Source organism: Aphidius gifuensis, linkage group LG3 (genome assembly GCF_014905175.1).
Source record: "Aphidius gifuensis isolate YNYX2018 linkage group LG3, ASM1490517v1, whole genome shotgun sequence".
Lineage (NCBI taxonomy): Eukaryota > Metazoa > Arthropoda > Insecta > Hymenoptera > Braconidae > Aphidius > Aphidius gifuensis.
Window position 1 is genome coordinate 1,694,651 of NC_057790.1, and position 17,057 is coordinate 1,711,707.

Consider the following 17,057-nt stretch of genomic DNA (forward strand, 5'->3'; position numbering starts at 1 on the left):
AGTGCTTTTTTCAAATAAAACCTATGTTTTTTAAGTAAAAATTAATTTGAATTTATTCAATATTTGTGTACTGTTTGTCAATATTTTAATCAAAATTATTATATAAAAAAAATTGAGCCCTAAAAATGAATTGAATTTTTAACGAAATATATATTTTCCATTGAGAATTTTTATATATATTTCATATACAGAAAATATTACACTAAAATACAGTAGATTTTCTACGATTGTAATATTTTTTTTTGTCTAATTTTATTTATGTCAATGATTATCGAAGACAATGAAAAATAAAAGGAATTATTTGGAAAAACAAAAAAAGAATAAAAAACGATTATTTAGTAATTTAATACAGTTTTTTCTTTTTAATTACAATTTGAAAATTAAAAATAACAAATTAATTTGTATATTATATACACAAAAAAAAAAACTATTATATAATTAATTTGCATGAAAATTTGCTGCCTTTGGTACAAACTAAAATTACTTGAAAAATAATTAATAATTAACCCAAAATTTTGTGCAAAATAATTATTTCTACTCAAAATAGACTGACAGTTTCTTGGCATTAAAATCGATTAATTTTTTTTTTTTTTTTCAAGAGATCAATTGAGACTCTCAATACAGAAATTACTTGATAACTTATTTACATTTTTTTTTTTTTTAATTTTATCATTTCTCAAGATAAAAACTATTTTACTTGATTAATATTTTTTCCCTCTGTTTTTTTTTTTTCCTCCAAGAATGGAAGCTATATAAGAAAAAAAAAAAAAAAAAAATGATATTTTAAATGCAATAATAAAAAAAAAATTAATTAACATTATTGAATGTTTTTTTTTTTTGAAGACTTGAATTAATTTATACGAATTTTATCTACATTTAAAAGTTTTTTTTTAAAATTACAATAGTAGTGCTTTTTTTTTAAATATATATTTTAAATTCTTGTAATTTCATATTTTCATTTTTTTCATAATACAAGATATTTGATTTATTTTTTAAAGAGATTTAGTACGGTAAAAATTATACCCATGCTCTCAGATAAATAATAAAGAAAAAAAAAATTCTAAATAAAAATTTAATCATCAGTTAAATAACACAATAATAATTGTCAATTAAAAACCATAATTTACATAATTATTTTATATAAAACAAATATTGTCATTAAGATTTATGACAAGCATTTTGCCATTTTGGATTTATTTTAAATTTTTTAATACCCTTTTAACATAAAAAAAAAAAAATATCTGCATGATTTTTCATCAATAATCATTGTTTAGTTATTATTTTTAAATCAATAATAATGATTATTATATAAATGCTGTATAATGTTTGACATTTAGCACATTAACGGATTGTTGAGTCAATAATAAATAGTGATCAACACAAAATCATCATGACTATTTATAATCAAAAAATAAAATAATAGTTGTTATCATCATATCATGAAACTATGCCAGTCAATAAACAAAATAAATTTTTTTCAAAAAAAAAAAAAAAAAAAAGAAATAATAATTAAAAGTACCGATAATTAAAGTCACATGAAATAAAAATTTAAATATTTTTCGTTGGTCAGAGTGATGTGTGTCGTCTTCCTTTTATGCGATTGACTAAATTACAAATTTTCAATGCAGGACCAAGTTTTAAACCCATGTATTTCATCATCATATCAGAATTAAGAAGAAGCAATGCTTTACCATCAATTTCCTGATGAAAAATATCAAAATATTAGATGAAATTTATATTTTATAAAAAAATGTAAAACAAGACAAATAAAACTTACATGTTTTCGAAAAAGATCAGCATGTTGTCCCAGTGCTGGATCAGTAAAATTAATATAATAAATAACATCTTCAATAGTCCATTCAGCTGGTTCAGTTGTTGCTATTCTTGATGATGGTGTTTCTAATTGTGTTGTTGATGTTGCTGCCTCAAGTTCTGGCATTGATTTTCTTGGTTGTTTAGCTGGTGTTGGTCCTGATAAATTATCATCAATAACAACATTGCTTGTTGATGTTGATGATGACGATGTTGTTCCATTTATTAGCTTCTTTTGTTCTAAATTAATTGATGATGATTTTAAATCATTATTTTTACCTGACCAATTACGTTTATCAGCTGTTGTATTATTATTATCTTCACGTTCATGTTTAATAATTATTGGACGACATTTATCACATGATTCTTGTATTTTCCATAACATTCTTTCACATACACATAAATCTTCAAGTTGTCGTTTAATATAAATATAAAAATCTTCTTGTTCCATAAATACAGGTAATCTTATTGATACTGTTTTATTATCAATTGTTAAATTAATATATTCACCTTCACCATGTCTAAATAAACTCAATACTTGTCTTGGACTAGTTGCAGCCATTAATAAACCTTGAAATATATCTTTAATAACATTTGATATTTTTCCACTGCCAAATTTAATAGGCATTGTTTTAATTTTTTTAACATCAAAATATGGACCACATGAACAATTATGATTAACATATATTGTCACATTATCAAGTGTTGGTATTTTATTATTATTATTAATAATATTAACATTGTTGTTGGTGTTGGTAGGAGTAGGTGTAGGTGTAGGAGTAGTTGGAGTTGTAGTTATTGTTGTTGTACTTGTATCTGGTTCAGTTGCTGTTTGTGGTGGTGAATTAAAATTACCAGGACTAACAAGTGCAATTGCTGGTTCAAGTCCATTACCATTGTTGTTATTGTTATTGTTGTTGTTATTGTTATTGGTATTATTATTACCTGATACAGCTGTTACTGGTAATACATTACTATTACGTGCTTTAAAACGATTTGGTCCAGATGCTTTTTGACGTGGTGGTTGTAATGGATGTCCACTTTTAAAACACCATGATGGTGGAAATATATCACGTGAATCATAACGACACCAATAATCAAATGCACCACGCCAACCATCAAATGTAATATGTATTCTATCATCTTTAACAGCACCAACAGTTGCTGTACAAATAAGTTGTGGATTTTTTTTATCAATTGCTTCAAGTTTAAAACCAACATCAAATAAATTTTTTAATGGTGTTGGTGGTTCTGTTTTAAATACTTTTGCTGGTGCCATTTCAGCACCATTTAATGTTTTTAATAAAAACATTGGCCAACTTGATGCATTCATACGAAAACCAAGTGGTGGTTGTAACATACCACCTTCTTTTTCACAATGACCAATTGGATGTATTTCATTACTATCAACAAGACGCCAAAAATCATTTTTATTATCTGAACCATCAAGACGTAAACGTAAACGTGGTCCCAATACACCAACAACTGTTGCAATACATGTTGATGTTAAATTACGTGGATCAAGAGCTTCAAGTTTCATACCAATTTTAAATTCATTTGTTGGTGGTATTGCTTGTTGTTTAAATGCTTCAATTGGTGCTGGTACACTATTTGTTTCATCCAAATAACGTTCCCAATCAAATGTCTGATAAGTTTCATATTGAAATGGTCCTGTTGTTGCTGGTGGTATATTTATTTGTGTATTATTATTATTTAATGAATGTGATTGAGATATAGCACTAGTGTTATTATTGTTGTTATTGTTGTTGTTGTTGGGATTAGTAATCTGACTTGTAGTAGTACCACCACCACCACCACTACTACTGCTTGGAATTCCAGAAGGTGCTGGTGATGCAGTAGGTGATGGTTGATCTAAAGAATTTTGATCTAAAGATAATAAAATTTTATTTATAATAATATTGAAATAATCAAATAATAATTAACTTACATTTTTTTGGTTCAGCCAATAATTCTTTTTTCTGATGTTTATTTAAACATAATGATGAACAAAAATCTTTTGTTGGACCATCAGTTTTTTCAAGTCTAACTGGTGTACCACGTATAACATTATCACATTGTACACATGCACCACGTCCATAAGCCTTACGAAATTCAGTTAAACATGTCTCTGAACAAAATTCTTTTTTTCCATAATGAGTTGGTAATACATAATTTAATTGTTGTTTTGTTTCACCACACCAAGTACAAGAATTCTTAAATTTTGGTGGTCGTCCAGGACCTAAAATTATTAATACATAAATCAATAACATAATTAAATATAAAAATTTCATAATAATAATAATAATAAATATTTGTTTATTTTACCTCGCATTTTATTTTGAGTCGAAGACATAATGAATATGGCTAAGATGGAATATTTTTTTTACAATTAAACATTGAACAAAAAGATAATATATAAATTAGATGTTTATTTATTATATATTCTATAAAATTAATATTTCGATCAAAACAATGACAAGTAGTACGTGTTAAACATCCCCTAATATTTTTTTTTTAACACTTTACATGTTCCCCCCGCCCCCTTGCCGCTTCGTAGCACCAACCACCAAACTGACCTTCAAAATATTTACAATAAAATCACAATATCAACACAAATATTTATTTTAATAATATTATTTATTTGTTAAATTAATAATTAAAAATTTATATTTTTTAATTGATTTATAATCAACTGCATACAATGTATTTAATCAAAATTTTTCAATGCGACAAGACAATTTGTTACGCCGCCATTTTAGCTTGCGATTTATAAACACACATGCACATAAATTTGATCCACATACACTGACAAAGCTGGCGCGTATATACAAATACATAAATTAATAAAATGTCATGATGCGCATTGATATGAATATACGTATTTAAGTAAAATTATTATTTACTCCAATTTACTCACTATCTTATTTTTTATAATTACCTACTGGAAATGATAAATTCATAAATTCATTTTTTATTTTAAAAAATTTATTCATTATAATAGTATTATTACAAAAAAAATTATATTATTAATTAAATTATTTGTCGGTGTTTTTTTATGTTTTTATTATGCAAAATTATATGTACATATTTTTTTAATTAGTGCTTGGATATTTTTTTAAACTAAACTTCAAATAAATACACAAAAAAAAAAAATTGTATTTTTTTGTTCAAAAATATATTTAAAAATTTGGTGGTGTATACAGACCTTAACATTTCATAAAATAATTAATTAAAAAATAAATAATAAATAAATATTTATTTAAATAATGTTAAATAAATTTTAAATAACATAATAAAATTTAAAAATTAATAGAAAAGTATTTTTACCCGGGAAATTTTCTACGATAATGGCTGAAATTTAAATTACGAGAAAATTTTTTTCGATAAAAGTACAATGATAACACACTAATATATTACTCATTCTAAATTTTACAATTTATTAAATTAAAAAAATTAATTAATATTACGTACACCAAAAGATTATCACTGTGTTTTCATAACTTTTTTATTTTTTGCAATAAAGTAAAAGTAAATTAAGGGGAGGTGTGTATATATATAATTTTTTTTTTTTATATAAAAGCCGAATAAGCTATTATGTAATAAACAAATAGAGAGGAAGTGAGGGTCAGAGTTGGTTTGAATTGACTTGAATTATTATAAAGAAATATATTCACCAAGTGATGAATCAATCCAGTTGAATTGTAAAATTACAGTACAATATTAAAACTGAAAAACATATTTATCATCAGTTATCAGATAACACAACTGATTAGAAAAAACCAGTGCACAGTAAAGAGAAAGTGTCTACCTAGATCATCATAATCATCATCATCATCACCATAAATATCATCAAATAACAAATGACCAAATTGGAGCATATTTTCTCCACGTGGTATTTTTACCAGTTTCATCATTTTCCAACTAAATAAAAAGTATCTCTCTCTCTCCTCTCTTCGTCTTTAAAAAATTTTTTTTTTCTTTCAAGCGCAAGCGTGCCATGTGCTTCATCGCTTAACCTAAATTTTCACAGCTAAATATTTTATTAAAAATATTTATCAAATTAAATAACAGTAAGTCAGTATAAAATTAATAATAAACAATATAAATTATAAATTTTAAAATAATCTAAACCCTCCATTTTATTAATTTAAAAAATAAAAAAATATTTTTTTTTTTGTCTAAAAAGAAAAATAAATAAATAAATATATATATATATACGATGATGATGTAGTTACCTCCAACTTTTGCCGTATGCCGTTGCGATCAGTTGCAAATGCTGCGATGATGATAAAACTAGGGGTCTACAAGGGGGCCAAGGGAACATAAGAGGAAAAAAAAGAAAAAAAAAAAAAAAAAGACTTCATAAAAACGCAATGAAATTCTAAGCATGGACATGATTGCTTGACAAGTTGAAACTTTCATTAATATTTAAAAAGTGTCAATTAGTGATGATAATAATTTTTAATTAAACAATATTATTATAAACTTATTTTACAACTAAATAATAACTGGTAATTATTATTATTAATAACAAATTTCATATATATATATGTATATTTAATTATCTATTTTTTCAATACTTGTCTTGCACATTATTATTATTAAATGTCCCCCACTTGGTTGTTAAAAATCTCACTGATAATATCGTTGCAATTTTGTTTTTTTTTTTTAATATAAATTTTATGATTATTATTATTATTTTCAGTTGAATGTTGTAAAGTTATTGCAACTGATTGCAACTTGGTGGTTTGAGTTTCGACAAGGTGACCACATTTACTGTGAAATGTAGTTATTTTTTAACGTGAAAAATATTAACATATAATAAATAATAATTGTAAATTTTTAATTGAAATATTGGATAATATTTATCATAAATAATTATAAATAATGGATATTGATGAGTATGAATCACTACCAACAACTTCAGTTGGAGTAAACATGACTGCCGGTGCATTTGCTGGAATAATGGAACACTGTGTCATGTATCCACTCGACAGTGTCAAGGTAATTAATAGATTTCATAAATTAATATTATTTTTTAATTACAAAATTTAGCCTTTTTATATTTGAGGGTTAATCACGAGTTTAACAACAAAATAAATAACTTTTTTATTTTTTAATCTAACCTATATGTTTGAGAAATATTTTGATTGTTAATTTCTTTTCGAATTGAATCATCATTTCGAAAATACTATCAAATTCATTTCCAAGAATTAAGCTAAAATCAAAACAATTTTTTAGATTATATTACATTTGTCATATTGATGCATCTAATTGTTTCAATGTCTAATAAACATTTACTATTGTCATTCAATTTAACAATAGTAATTTTTTTTTTTTTTTTTTATCCATGTTGATGATAGATATTATTATTCTGATAAAAAAATACCCAGTAAAACATTTCCTGTTTTTAAACGTATACTTTTTTTTCTAGTTTAAACTGCCACAGCTATGATCAATTTTTTTTTTTTTTTCCTTCTGCATGTATATGCTTTTTTGTTGCTTCAAAAAAAAAAAAATAATAATACTCTGAATTATTAATGTTGTTCATAAATTTCATGTATTTTTTTATAATTAATATTTTTATTAATCTGAAAAGTCATTCATCATAGTGTTAAATAATTTTCTTTAATTTTTTTTAAATGAAAAATACAAATATAAATTCATTAGACCTGAAAATTATATAAGAGTTCTATTTGTGATTTCAAGTATCTAATTGGGTAATTCGCCGTGTACATTAACAATAAATTATTTTTAAAAAAATGTTGGACCATATGAATAGCTTGATTTGGGATGAAATGCTTAATTTTATATAAATTTTACAGACAAGAATGCAAGCTTTAACACCAGGACCAGGTGGAGGTGGAAGTGTTCGTGCTGTATTAACAAGAATGATACAAAAAGAAGGTGTTCTCAGGCCTATCAGAGGAATGAGTGCAATGGTTGCTGGTGCTGGACCAGCACATGCTTTGTATTTTTCATGTTATGAATTAATTAAAAATCGTATGATAACAAATAATACATCACAAGTTAATCATCTTGTTTATGGTGTTGCTGGTTGTCTTGCAACTGTTTTACATGATGGTATTATGAATCCAGCTGAAGGTAATCATTATCATCAATTTTTATACTTGATTATTTATATTTCATTAACGCTAGAATGACTTGACATTTATTTTACATGAAAATAATAAATTCACAAATAAAAAACAATGAATATTTATTGGATAATTATGAAACGAAAAAAAATAACATTTTTTTATTTATGTATTAATTTACAGTGGTAAAGCAACGTTTACAAATGTACAACTCACCATACAGAGATGTTATGAGTTGTTTACGTCATATTTATAAAACAGAAGGTGTATTTGCATTTTATCGAAGTTATACGACACAATTGGCTATGAATGTGCCATTTCAAAGTATGCATTTTATTGCGTATGAATTTGGACAATCACTATTAAATCCTGATCATTCATATAATCCAAAAGCTCATGTTGTTGCTGGTATGCATTTGTAAAAATTTAATATATTTATATTATTATAATTATTTAAATATTATATTTACTATTATTTAAAAATAGGAGCTATGGCTGGTGCAATTGCAGCAGCAGCAACAACACCACTTGATGTATGCAAAACAGTTTTAAATACTCAACAAGGTGATGTTAAAGTACAAGGAATGGTTGATGCATTTAAAACTGTTTATAAATATGGTGGTATTAAAGGATATTTTCGTGGTTTAGATGCAAGAATTCTGTATCAAATGCCAGCAACTGCAATATGCTGGTCAACGTAAGTTGATTATTTTAATAATTTATTTTTTTTTATTTTTTACAAAATAATGACTGATGATATTTTTGTGCTATCATTTAATACGTGTAATCAGTCTCGTTACGTTTGAATTATTATCAGTATTATCTAATCAATTTTAATGAAAAAAAAAAAGCTGCAAATTTTCTTTATCTGTTTTTTTTTCATCATCATCAAATAACCTTGATTTATTTTTAATAACAATTGTTGTTTTTTTTTTTTTAAACTTACAGATATGAATTTTTCAAATATATTTTACAAAATAAACATGATGACTTGCATTCACTTGTTGATCATGATGATAATGGTACTACGATACCACCAAGTCAAACAACAATATCACGAACGACAACGTCAACGTTTCCAGGAACTGGAATATTTAATAGCAAAACACCTGGTCCTGTATTACTTGACGTGACACGAAGTTAGGCAAGCTATCAAATTATTAATGTAACATGAGAAGGAGTATATTAAATGAGACTTGTAGACAAATGAAATTAAATTGGGCAAGAAAAAATAGAAAAAAGAAAAAAAAAAATTATTAATAATAATAATTAAACTCCTGTATTTCAAAGAGTTTATTAATTGTAATATTTTGTTAGGTCTTGATGTATTATCAGAAATTAACACACACAAACAACATCGTAAATATGAAAATAAAAAATTAAAAAACACCATTTGAGTGCAGGTCACTTGCTAAGTCGTTTTGTCGTATTAAAAAATTAAACGATGATGATAATAAAAATTTAAAGAAAAACACGGAATTAAGCACTTGAAATCACAGATAAAATTATTTTTATTATTTGAAAATATTAAAAACAAGTTACCAATTCATTTAGTTATGGTTTAACTCTGTATATTCTTCCGATAAATAATTATTACAATTATTTATTTATTTATTATTATTCGGTTGTTTAAATTGAGATTAAAAGACATTATTTTGGTATTTAAATTACTATTTGAAAAACGAAAAAAAAATGATAATAATGATACGAGAATTATAGATACTTGACTCACTGAGAAAATTTAAAAAAAAAATAATTCGAAATATGGAAATTATTTATTACCATGTTTTCGAAAAGATGACAAAAAAAAAAAAAGTAGTTATGAGTTATTATTAATCGCGGTACAAAATACAAGATAAACATTGGATATTTTAAATTAAAAAAAGAAAACAATAATTACGCTGATTATTAATGCACGAAAAAAAAAAAAACATTTTGTTTTTAACGAAAAAAAATATTAACAATAATTTAATAGTTACTTTTATTCATACGGTGGATATTAATTTAAATTAAATTTACGAATTTAATAATCAAATAATGCCCATACCAAATTAATTACAAATAATTAAGTCGTTAAAAAAAAAAAAAATATGAAAATTAGCAAAAAAAAAAAACAAATCATTATTTAATGATAAAAATCAAAAAGAAAAAAAAAATTCATATCGTTTTGTTAATACGTACTTAGTTTGGGTTGAAAAAAAAAACAATTTTCAAAATTATTTCATCAGGCATTATTGATTACGGCAATTAGTAAAATTCAAGCCCATTCGAAATACCTTAATTTTTATTTTTAGAAAATTTTTTTCATTATTGTTATTGATGTTGTTGTTGTTTTTTAATTTTTTTTTTTTAATTTTGTCTTCTCATATTGTTGATAAATTGTTGTGTTATATTATTTATATTATTTTTTGCCATTAATTAGGGGTTGAAAGATGTGTCTTCCAATAAATACTTGTTACATTAATTTGGAAAAAAGAAAAAAATAATAACATTCAATGAAAAAGTAAGACAAAAGTTATTATTTTTTTTTTTTGTTCGTTGAGACATGTTCAACCCCTGATGATAAAATTGATCATTCAAAATTTGTTTCTTCAGATAATACTGTAACAACATACCCAAGCTTCAAAACAACATTGACAACAACCAGCCCATAAAGAGATGAATTATCATAATGGTTATTCATTTAATCTTAATTGCAAATATTGCTTCCTTATGGCTGTGATATAACTGGGTCATATTCATTCGATATTGACTCTAAGAGGGAGTAGTATCATGTAAAAGCTCATTTTTTCACGCCATATTTTTATCTATTATAACATACTTATTTTTTTTCGTTTTATTGCCATTATTTTTATCATTATGATGAGACAAATCAACAATTGTTATTAACACAAATTTAAAATAGTCAATGTAAACTTATTTGATAAAAAAAAAATTGGCAACACCATTGCACTGAGTCTACATAGGGTGTGCTCCCATTTGTTAATTATCCTAACAATAACATTTTTGTTTTTAATAAAAACAAATTTAATCACATTTAAAAAATGAAGGAATAAATAAAAAAAAAAAAACAATGTATTTGCTAATAATAATTATTAAGAAAACAAACAAAAAAAAAAAAAAAAAAAAAATGGAAAAAATTATTCCAGTGTATTGATAATGTAAATAAATGAATATACAATGTTTTATGGTTTAATTAAATTTTAGTCAATTTCAGAATGTCTTGATTTTTCATGATTAATTAATTTTTTTATTAATTTTTAGTTCCATGAGCTAAGGAGAGAGTCAATACTCAATAGAGCGTCTTCAGTCTAAAGTAGTCTTTTATATATCAAAACATAATTGAATTATATTTATTAATAGAATATTTTTTTTGTTTGTTTGTTGTAAAAAATAATTTTAATCATATCATTGATTTTATACAGTTTATATTATGAAAAAAAAAAAATTATTAATAATAGATTAAAAAGAAAAAAAAAAACCTAAATACTAGTAATAATAAATAGAAAAGAAAAAAAAAAAAAAAAATTACCCGAAATAAATAACAAAGGATAAAGTGATTTTTTTTAATTCAAAATTTTACTGCAATACTTGGTTTGTATTTAAAAAAAAAAAAAAGAGAAACTCAAAAATTGTATTTGTTCTATAATTGAAATATTATTTTTTTTTTTTTTGTCATAATTAATATTAATTACTTCATTGATCTAGTATAAATTTATAAAAGATAAAAAATTAAGAAGAACATTATTACGTAAATCAAACTATTAACAATAATTTATGTCAAGGTTTTCTATTACGTATTTTTTCTTGTGCTTGTTTTAGTAAATTATCAAATGAATTTTCTTCTTCGGTATTTAAAATACTTCTTCCACTAGAATATTCACCACAACCATCTCCTCTGTCACCGCCAAATGAATCATTAGCCATTCCATCTAAAATAATTATAGGAAAAGTCCAAAGTTGAATATTATTTTTTATATAAATTAAATAAAATAAATAAAATAAATAAATAATTACCTAAATCAGCATATTTAACTTTGCAGAAAGCACGACGTCCACCAAAGCTCAAATCATATCTTGGCAATGATGGATCATCATTACCATGCTCAACAGCTTGATATGCATCATTTTTGTAAGCAAATGTTACAAATCCATAATTATCTCTGCAATAATTAAGCATTAAAATTATAATTATTCATATTATTATTAATAATTTAATTATTATTACATACCTATGCTCACGAAAATGTAAACTAATATCTAAAACTGGTCCAAATGCCTCAAATCTTCTACGTAAATCAAGTTTAGTTATTCCATCTGCAAGACGACCAACATAAATAACACGTCGTTCTTCAACTTCACGTTTTTGTTCACCCTCAAATCGTAGATTTGGACGTCTACTATATTTTACTGATGATGATCTATAAATTATTATTTATAAAAACAAATTAAATATTTAACAAGTTACGTATATTATTTTTCGAAAATAAATTAAAAACAATTAAACAAACAAACTATCAAGAGATTTATCGTCATGCTTATGATTCTTTAGGCTTTTTTTTGATTAAAACATTAAACAAGGTGTTTTACCTTTTGTAATAATTAGTGTCATAATGACTCCTCGATTGACTTAATGTCATTCGGCTATTTTGACGAGTCTTATTGTCACGGAAACTACGTGAATTATTTCCCTTAGAACTCGTTGAATACCTACAAATATTTATATTTCCCAATCAATTTGATTCTAATTTATTTTAATTATTAATTTATATTCAATTGTTTAGTTTGCTTGTTTGTGTTTATTGATTTTTTTTATTTTTATTTTTTGTTTATTTTCATACCTGGAGTAATTTGAATATCCTGATGTTGATCTTGATGATGATCTTGATCTAGAGCGTGATCTAGAAATTGAACGACTTTTTGTTGATCTTGATATTGATCTGGATCTTGAACGTGAACGTGATCTTGATCTGTATGATGTTCTTGATCTTGATATTGAACGTGAACGTAAACGTGATGACCAACTACTATCAGAACTAACAGAACTATGACGATTACTACGACGTCTATTATGTCTACGTATACGATTTCTTGAACGACTTCTACTACGACTAGCATCACGTGATCTTCTACGTGAATATTTACGAGTATAAGTTGGTGATCTTGATCGATTTCTTGAACTTGATGATGAAGATGAAGATGAAGATGATGATGATGATGAAGATAGAGATGAAGATGATGATGCAGATGATGAGGATGATGCTGTACGTTGACGATAACTACGTGGAATTTTTCTATCAATTGTTTGAGTTGTTTTTTTATCAATTGATTGAGTTGTTTTTTCATCACTATTATTTAAATTATTTTTTAATTTGTCATTATCATTATTTAATTGAATTATTTGTGTTTCTTCTTTATCATTATCATTATTATCATTTAATTGAATTGTTTGTGCTTTATTATTATCATTATTATTATTATTATTATTATTATCATCATCGGTATTATTTAATTGACTTAATTTTTTATCATCATTATTGTCATTCAATTGAATATTTATAATTGGATTATCATGATTATTTAATTGTATTGTTTGTATATTATTATCAGTAATTTTATCATCGTCTAAATTATTATCATCAATTTTATTTATTGGTTGGAAGACTGTTTCATTTGTTTGAATTGATATACTACGATATTCTGGCTTAACACGTGTATTTGTATCTTCAAATTCAAATTTTGGCTTTAAATGTGATATTATTTCTCTTTCTGACCATATTGGATTACCTAATTTATCAATAATTGGCTCAGTTGATGTTGATGCATTATTAACATAAACCAATGTCATTGGTTGAATTGGTGAACAAGTTCTACTATTATCACTTAATGCATGACCACGTCTATTTCTGTATTCACTTAAATTTATTGTTTTTTTTAATTTTTTTTTATCATCATCATTTGTAAATGTTGTTGTTTCAGCTGATGTTAATGTTGTTGTTTTTGTTTCAGCTGATGTTGCTGCTACTGCCATTGTTGGTGTTAGCTTTGTTGACACTTTAGATGCTGTTGTCACTGTAGGAGTAACTGTTGCTGCTACTGACGCTGTTGCTGCTGTTGATGATGTTGATGAAGATGAAGAAACAGATAATGGGTTTGAGCCACGAACAATAATATTTTTAACATCATTATTAAAACTATTTTTCGTTGTAACTATACTTTCATTTGGTTTTTTTAAAACTGAAACCATTGGCTTATTTCTATGACCAATATCAATATTTTTATTTTTCGTTACAGCAGAATTTGGTACTTGTAGTATTCTACTTGTATGACCAGAATTTTTTTGAATTTCATTGTGATTTTTATTATTTTTAATATTAATATTTTTCGTATTATTTTTAATATTTTTATTATTTTTATTAACATCAATATTTGTTGGTGTTGGTGTTGTTGCTGTTGTTGCTGTTGTTATAATATTATTAATTTTTTTTGTATTATTTTTATTTATTAATTTTTTCTTTATTGTTTCAGTATTATTTATAATTATTTGTTCATCATTAGCATCACTAACATCACCTGATTCTAAACCACTATCTTTTTTTGAATTACTATCATTCCATTTATCAGCACGTTTATCAATATCTTTACAAACAGCAATACGACCTAAATTATTCGTATTTAATGATGACTGTTTGGTATTGTTACGTTTTTTATCTTGAATTGGTTGTTGTTTTTTTGTTGCTGGTAATTTTTTTGTCATATTATTGCTACAATAATCATGATCAAGTTGAATTGACTTGTCCATGTCATTTCTTTCAGCTTGTGTAATATTTTTTATATTTTTATTTTTTGTTAATAATTGTTGCTGTTGCTGCTGTTGTTGTTGTACTATTGGTAATTCAGTTTTTGTTTTTTCAGCTGGTCCTGGAATAACAATTGCTGTTTTACTACGACCAGATGATTTTATTCTATCAACAATTTCTTTTGGCAATGAATCACGTATATTTTTATGTAGCTTTGATGCTTGTGAAGAATTAATTGTTTTCTTGAGTATTTTCTTTTTCGGCTTATCAATTGGTAAATTTTTTTTCATTTGTAAATTATTATTATTATTAACAGATTTTTTATCAATTTTATTATCAACTTCAGATGCTTCAAATTGTTCAAGTAAACTTATAGCATCACCAGCTTCTAAAACAGATGTATACTCAGGCACTGTTACAACATCAACACAATCATCAATTTCATTTTGTATTTTTGACTCAGTTTTAATTTTCATATTATTATTTTTTGGTGGTGATGTATAATTAAATAGTTTATCAGGTGAACTTGGAAGTTTTGGTATATTATCTATTAAAAAATATCCCATATCTTTCATTGTCAATACATTTGAACTAATAATATCAGGATCAATAAAATTGTTGGCTAAAGAGGAATGTTCTTCATTATTTTCATTTGATGATGCTTCATATTTAATTGAAGATAAATTAAGCAAATCATCTGGCAGTATTTCAGCTGATGAATTTGTATGCATATTAACTGATGTATTCAGTGAAAAACTTGGAATATTATACATGTCTCCCAATTCATTATTCTGAGAAATACAAATATGATAACAAAAATAATAATAAAAATAACATTTTATAATAAATAATAATTAATTAATTAACTTACTTCAAAAACAGATGGCCAATCTGATGGATATGTATTTGAAAATTCTTCTAATTCTGGAAGTACATTACTAGCTACTCCACAATTTGGTAAGACAGCCCAATCTCCATTGATTCTTAATAAAAATTAATTAATTAATTTACCTATCAATTATCATAAAATAAAAGTAAATAAATTTGAAATATAAAATATTTATACTTTTGTTCATCATCATTCCATATATCTCCTGATGGATTATTAGTTTGATACTCATCAGTTTGGGTGAAATCTGAATAATCATAGTCATCATCAATCATTGTCATAAGTGAATGAGGTGACTCTTGTGATGTATCATACTGAAAATTATTAAATTATTAAATAGTAATTAAATATTAGCATTTTATTAAATACTACATTAGTTTATATTTACAGGGTCGTATTCCATAGAAAAATCTTCGTCATGGATTGTCAACAGGCTTGCTTCCATGACACACTCTCAGTTTGATGATCACTGTTGATTTTCTGCAGATGAAAAAATCTTAATGATTAAATAACAACAACAATAGTAGATAATTAATAATACATAAATTTAGTAAGTATTATTTTAATTGTTAAAATATCAATTAACTTAAATAACAATCGAAAAATAAACCTCAAATTATTTATTTATTTTCTGCATAGAAATAATTGATTTATTTCGATTTCGAAACAATGAATATTAATCAATAGAAATATTCATACAAAAAACAAATGATTATCACTTTATCCGGCTATTATTTTTATATTATTTATTATTTTAAACAACACAATTATTATACTATTTCTAAACGAAAAAAATAATAAGCCAGCATGGTTATTTACTCATCAACAGAAAGAAAAAAAACTCACGCGTTTTCGTATTTTTTTTTAAGGTTATATTGAGACAATTATAATAACACTATGAATATTTAATAATTATTAAATAAATTAATCACTGTTTATTAATTTAATAATTATTTCTATTATCATAATTATAAATATTTACAAAATTCAAATAATGTAAATGTCATGAATTAGAAACATACGGTGACGGCTTAATTTTAATTTCTTTTTTTTAATTTTTTACAAATGCTTTAATTATATTTTTTTTTTTCATTATTTATTATCACATATCCACATTATTTTGTCACATTAATAATTGAGTATTAAATTTGCATTACCTTGTGCAACAGTTTTTTTAAATTGTCAAAATATTTATAACACGTAACTTTATTTAACAAAAAAAAAAAAAAAAAAAAAAAAAATAATCACAAATAGTATTTTTTTTTTTTCAATATATTACAATAAAAAAAAAAAAAACCGACAATTGGACGCACATACACACAGTGCACACATATCACACGTGTTAAGTACAATTTTAGTACTCAAAAGGCCACTGGGGGGCGTTGAAAAAAATTAATTTGATCATTTTTTAAATTATCATTAAAAAATCATAATTAATATCAACAAATAACAGCTATT

General features: G+C 24.3%; 2 protein-coding genes across 3 annotated transcripts; one reads left to right on the top strand and one right to left on the bottom strand.

The window, feature by feature from the left end:
* Positions 1-459: 459 nt before the first annotated feature.
* On the bottom strand, positions 460-16,793 carry LOC122851327 (probable serine/threonine-protein kinase DDB_G0282963). The gene is made up of 8 exons (XM_044150472.1): positions 16,757-16,793; positions 15,988-16,079; positions 15,777-15,913; positions 15,582-15,693; positions 13,032-15,501; positions 3,761-4,051; positions 1,778-3,699; positions 460-1,701 (listed from the first exon to the last, which is right to left on the bottom strand). The coding sequence occupies exons 2-8, from the start codon at positions 16,042-16,044 to the stop codon at positions 1,567-1,569; spliced, it is 5,124 nt and encodes a 1,707-aa protein (XP_044006407.1). The 5' UTR covers positions 16,045-16,079; positions 16,757-16,793; the 3' UTR covers positions 460-1,566.
* LOC122851319 (mitoferrin-1-like) lies at positions 5,392-9,838 on the top strand. 2 transcript variants are annotated; one of them, XM_044150462.1, is made up of 6 exons: positions 5,392-5,882; positions 6,518-6,816; positions 7,638-7,917; positions 8,094-8,318; positions 8,397-8,607; positions 8,859-9,838. In XM_044150462.1, exons 2-6 carry the CDS (start codon positions 6,700-6,702, stop codon positions 9,052-9,054), a joined length of 1,029 nt encoding a protein of 342 aa, XP_044006397.1. In that variant the 5' UTR covers positions 5,392-5,882; positions 6,518-6,699; the 3' UTR covers positions 9,055-9,838. The 2 variants fall into 2 exon arrangements, with proteins under 2 accessions (XP_044006397.1, XP_044006398.1); XM_044150463.1 differs by lacking the exon at positions 5,392-5,882 and adding an exon at positions 6,094-6,323 and having other exon boundaries at positions 8,859-9,832.
* Positions 16,794-17,057: the final 264 nt, after the last annotated feature.

Bases quoted from the DNA above. Each gene is read 5' to 3' on its own strand.
- LOC122851327 (XM_044150472.1), bottom strand. From the start codon at position 16,044: ATGGAAGCAAGCCTGTTGACAATCCATGACGAAGATTTTTCTATGGAA. The intron at 15,914-15,987 runs GTAAATATAAAC...AATAATTTTCAG, and splicing joins TTTCTATGGAATACGACCCT to TATGATACATCACAAGAGTC. The intron at 15,502-15,581 runs GTAAGTTAATTA...TGTATTTCTCAG, and splicing joins ATTGGCCATCTGTTTTTGAA to AATAATGAATTGGGAGACAT.
- LOC122851319 (XM_044150462.1), top strand. From the start codon at position 6,700: ATGGATATTGATGAGTATGAATCACTACCAACAACTTCAGTTGGAGTA. The intron at 7,918-8,093 runs GTAATCATTATC...ATTAATTTACAG, and splicing joins TATTATGAATCCAGCTGAAG to TGGTAAAGCAACGTTTACAA. The intron at 8,608-8,858 runs GTAAGTTGATTA...TTAAACTTACAG, and splicing joins ACTGCAATATGCTGGTCAAC to ATATGAATTTTTCAAATATA.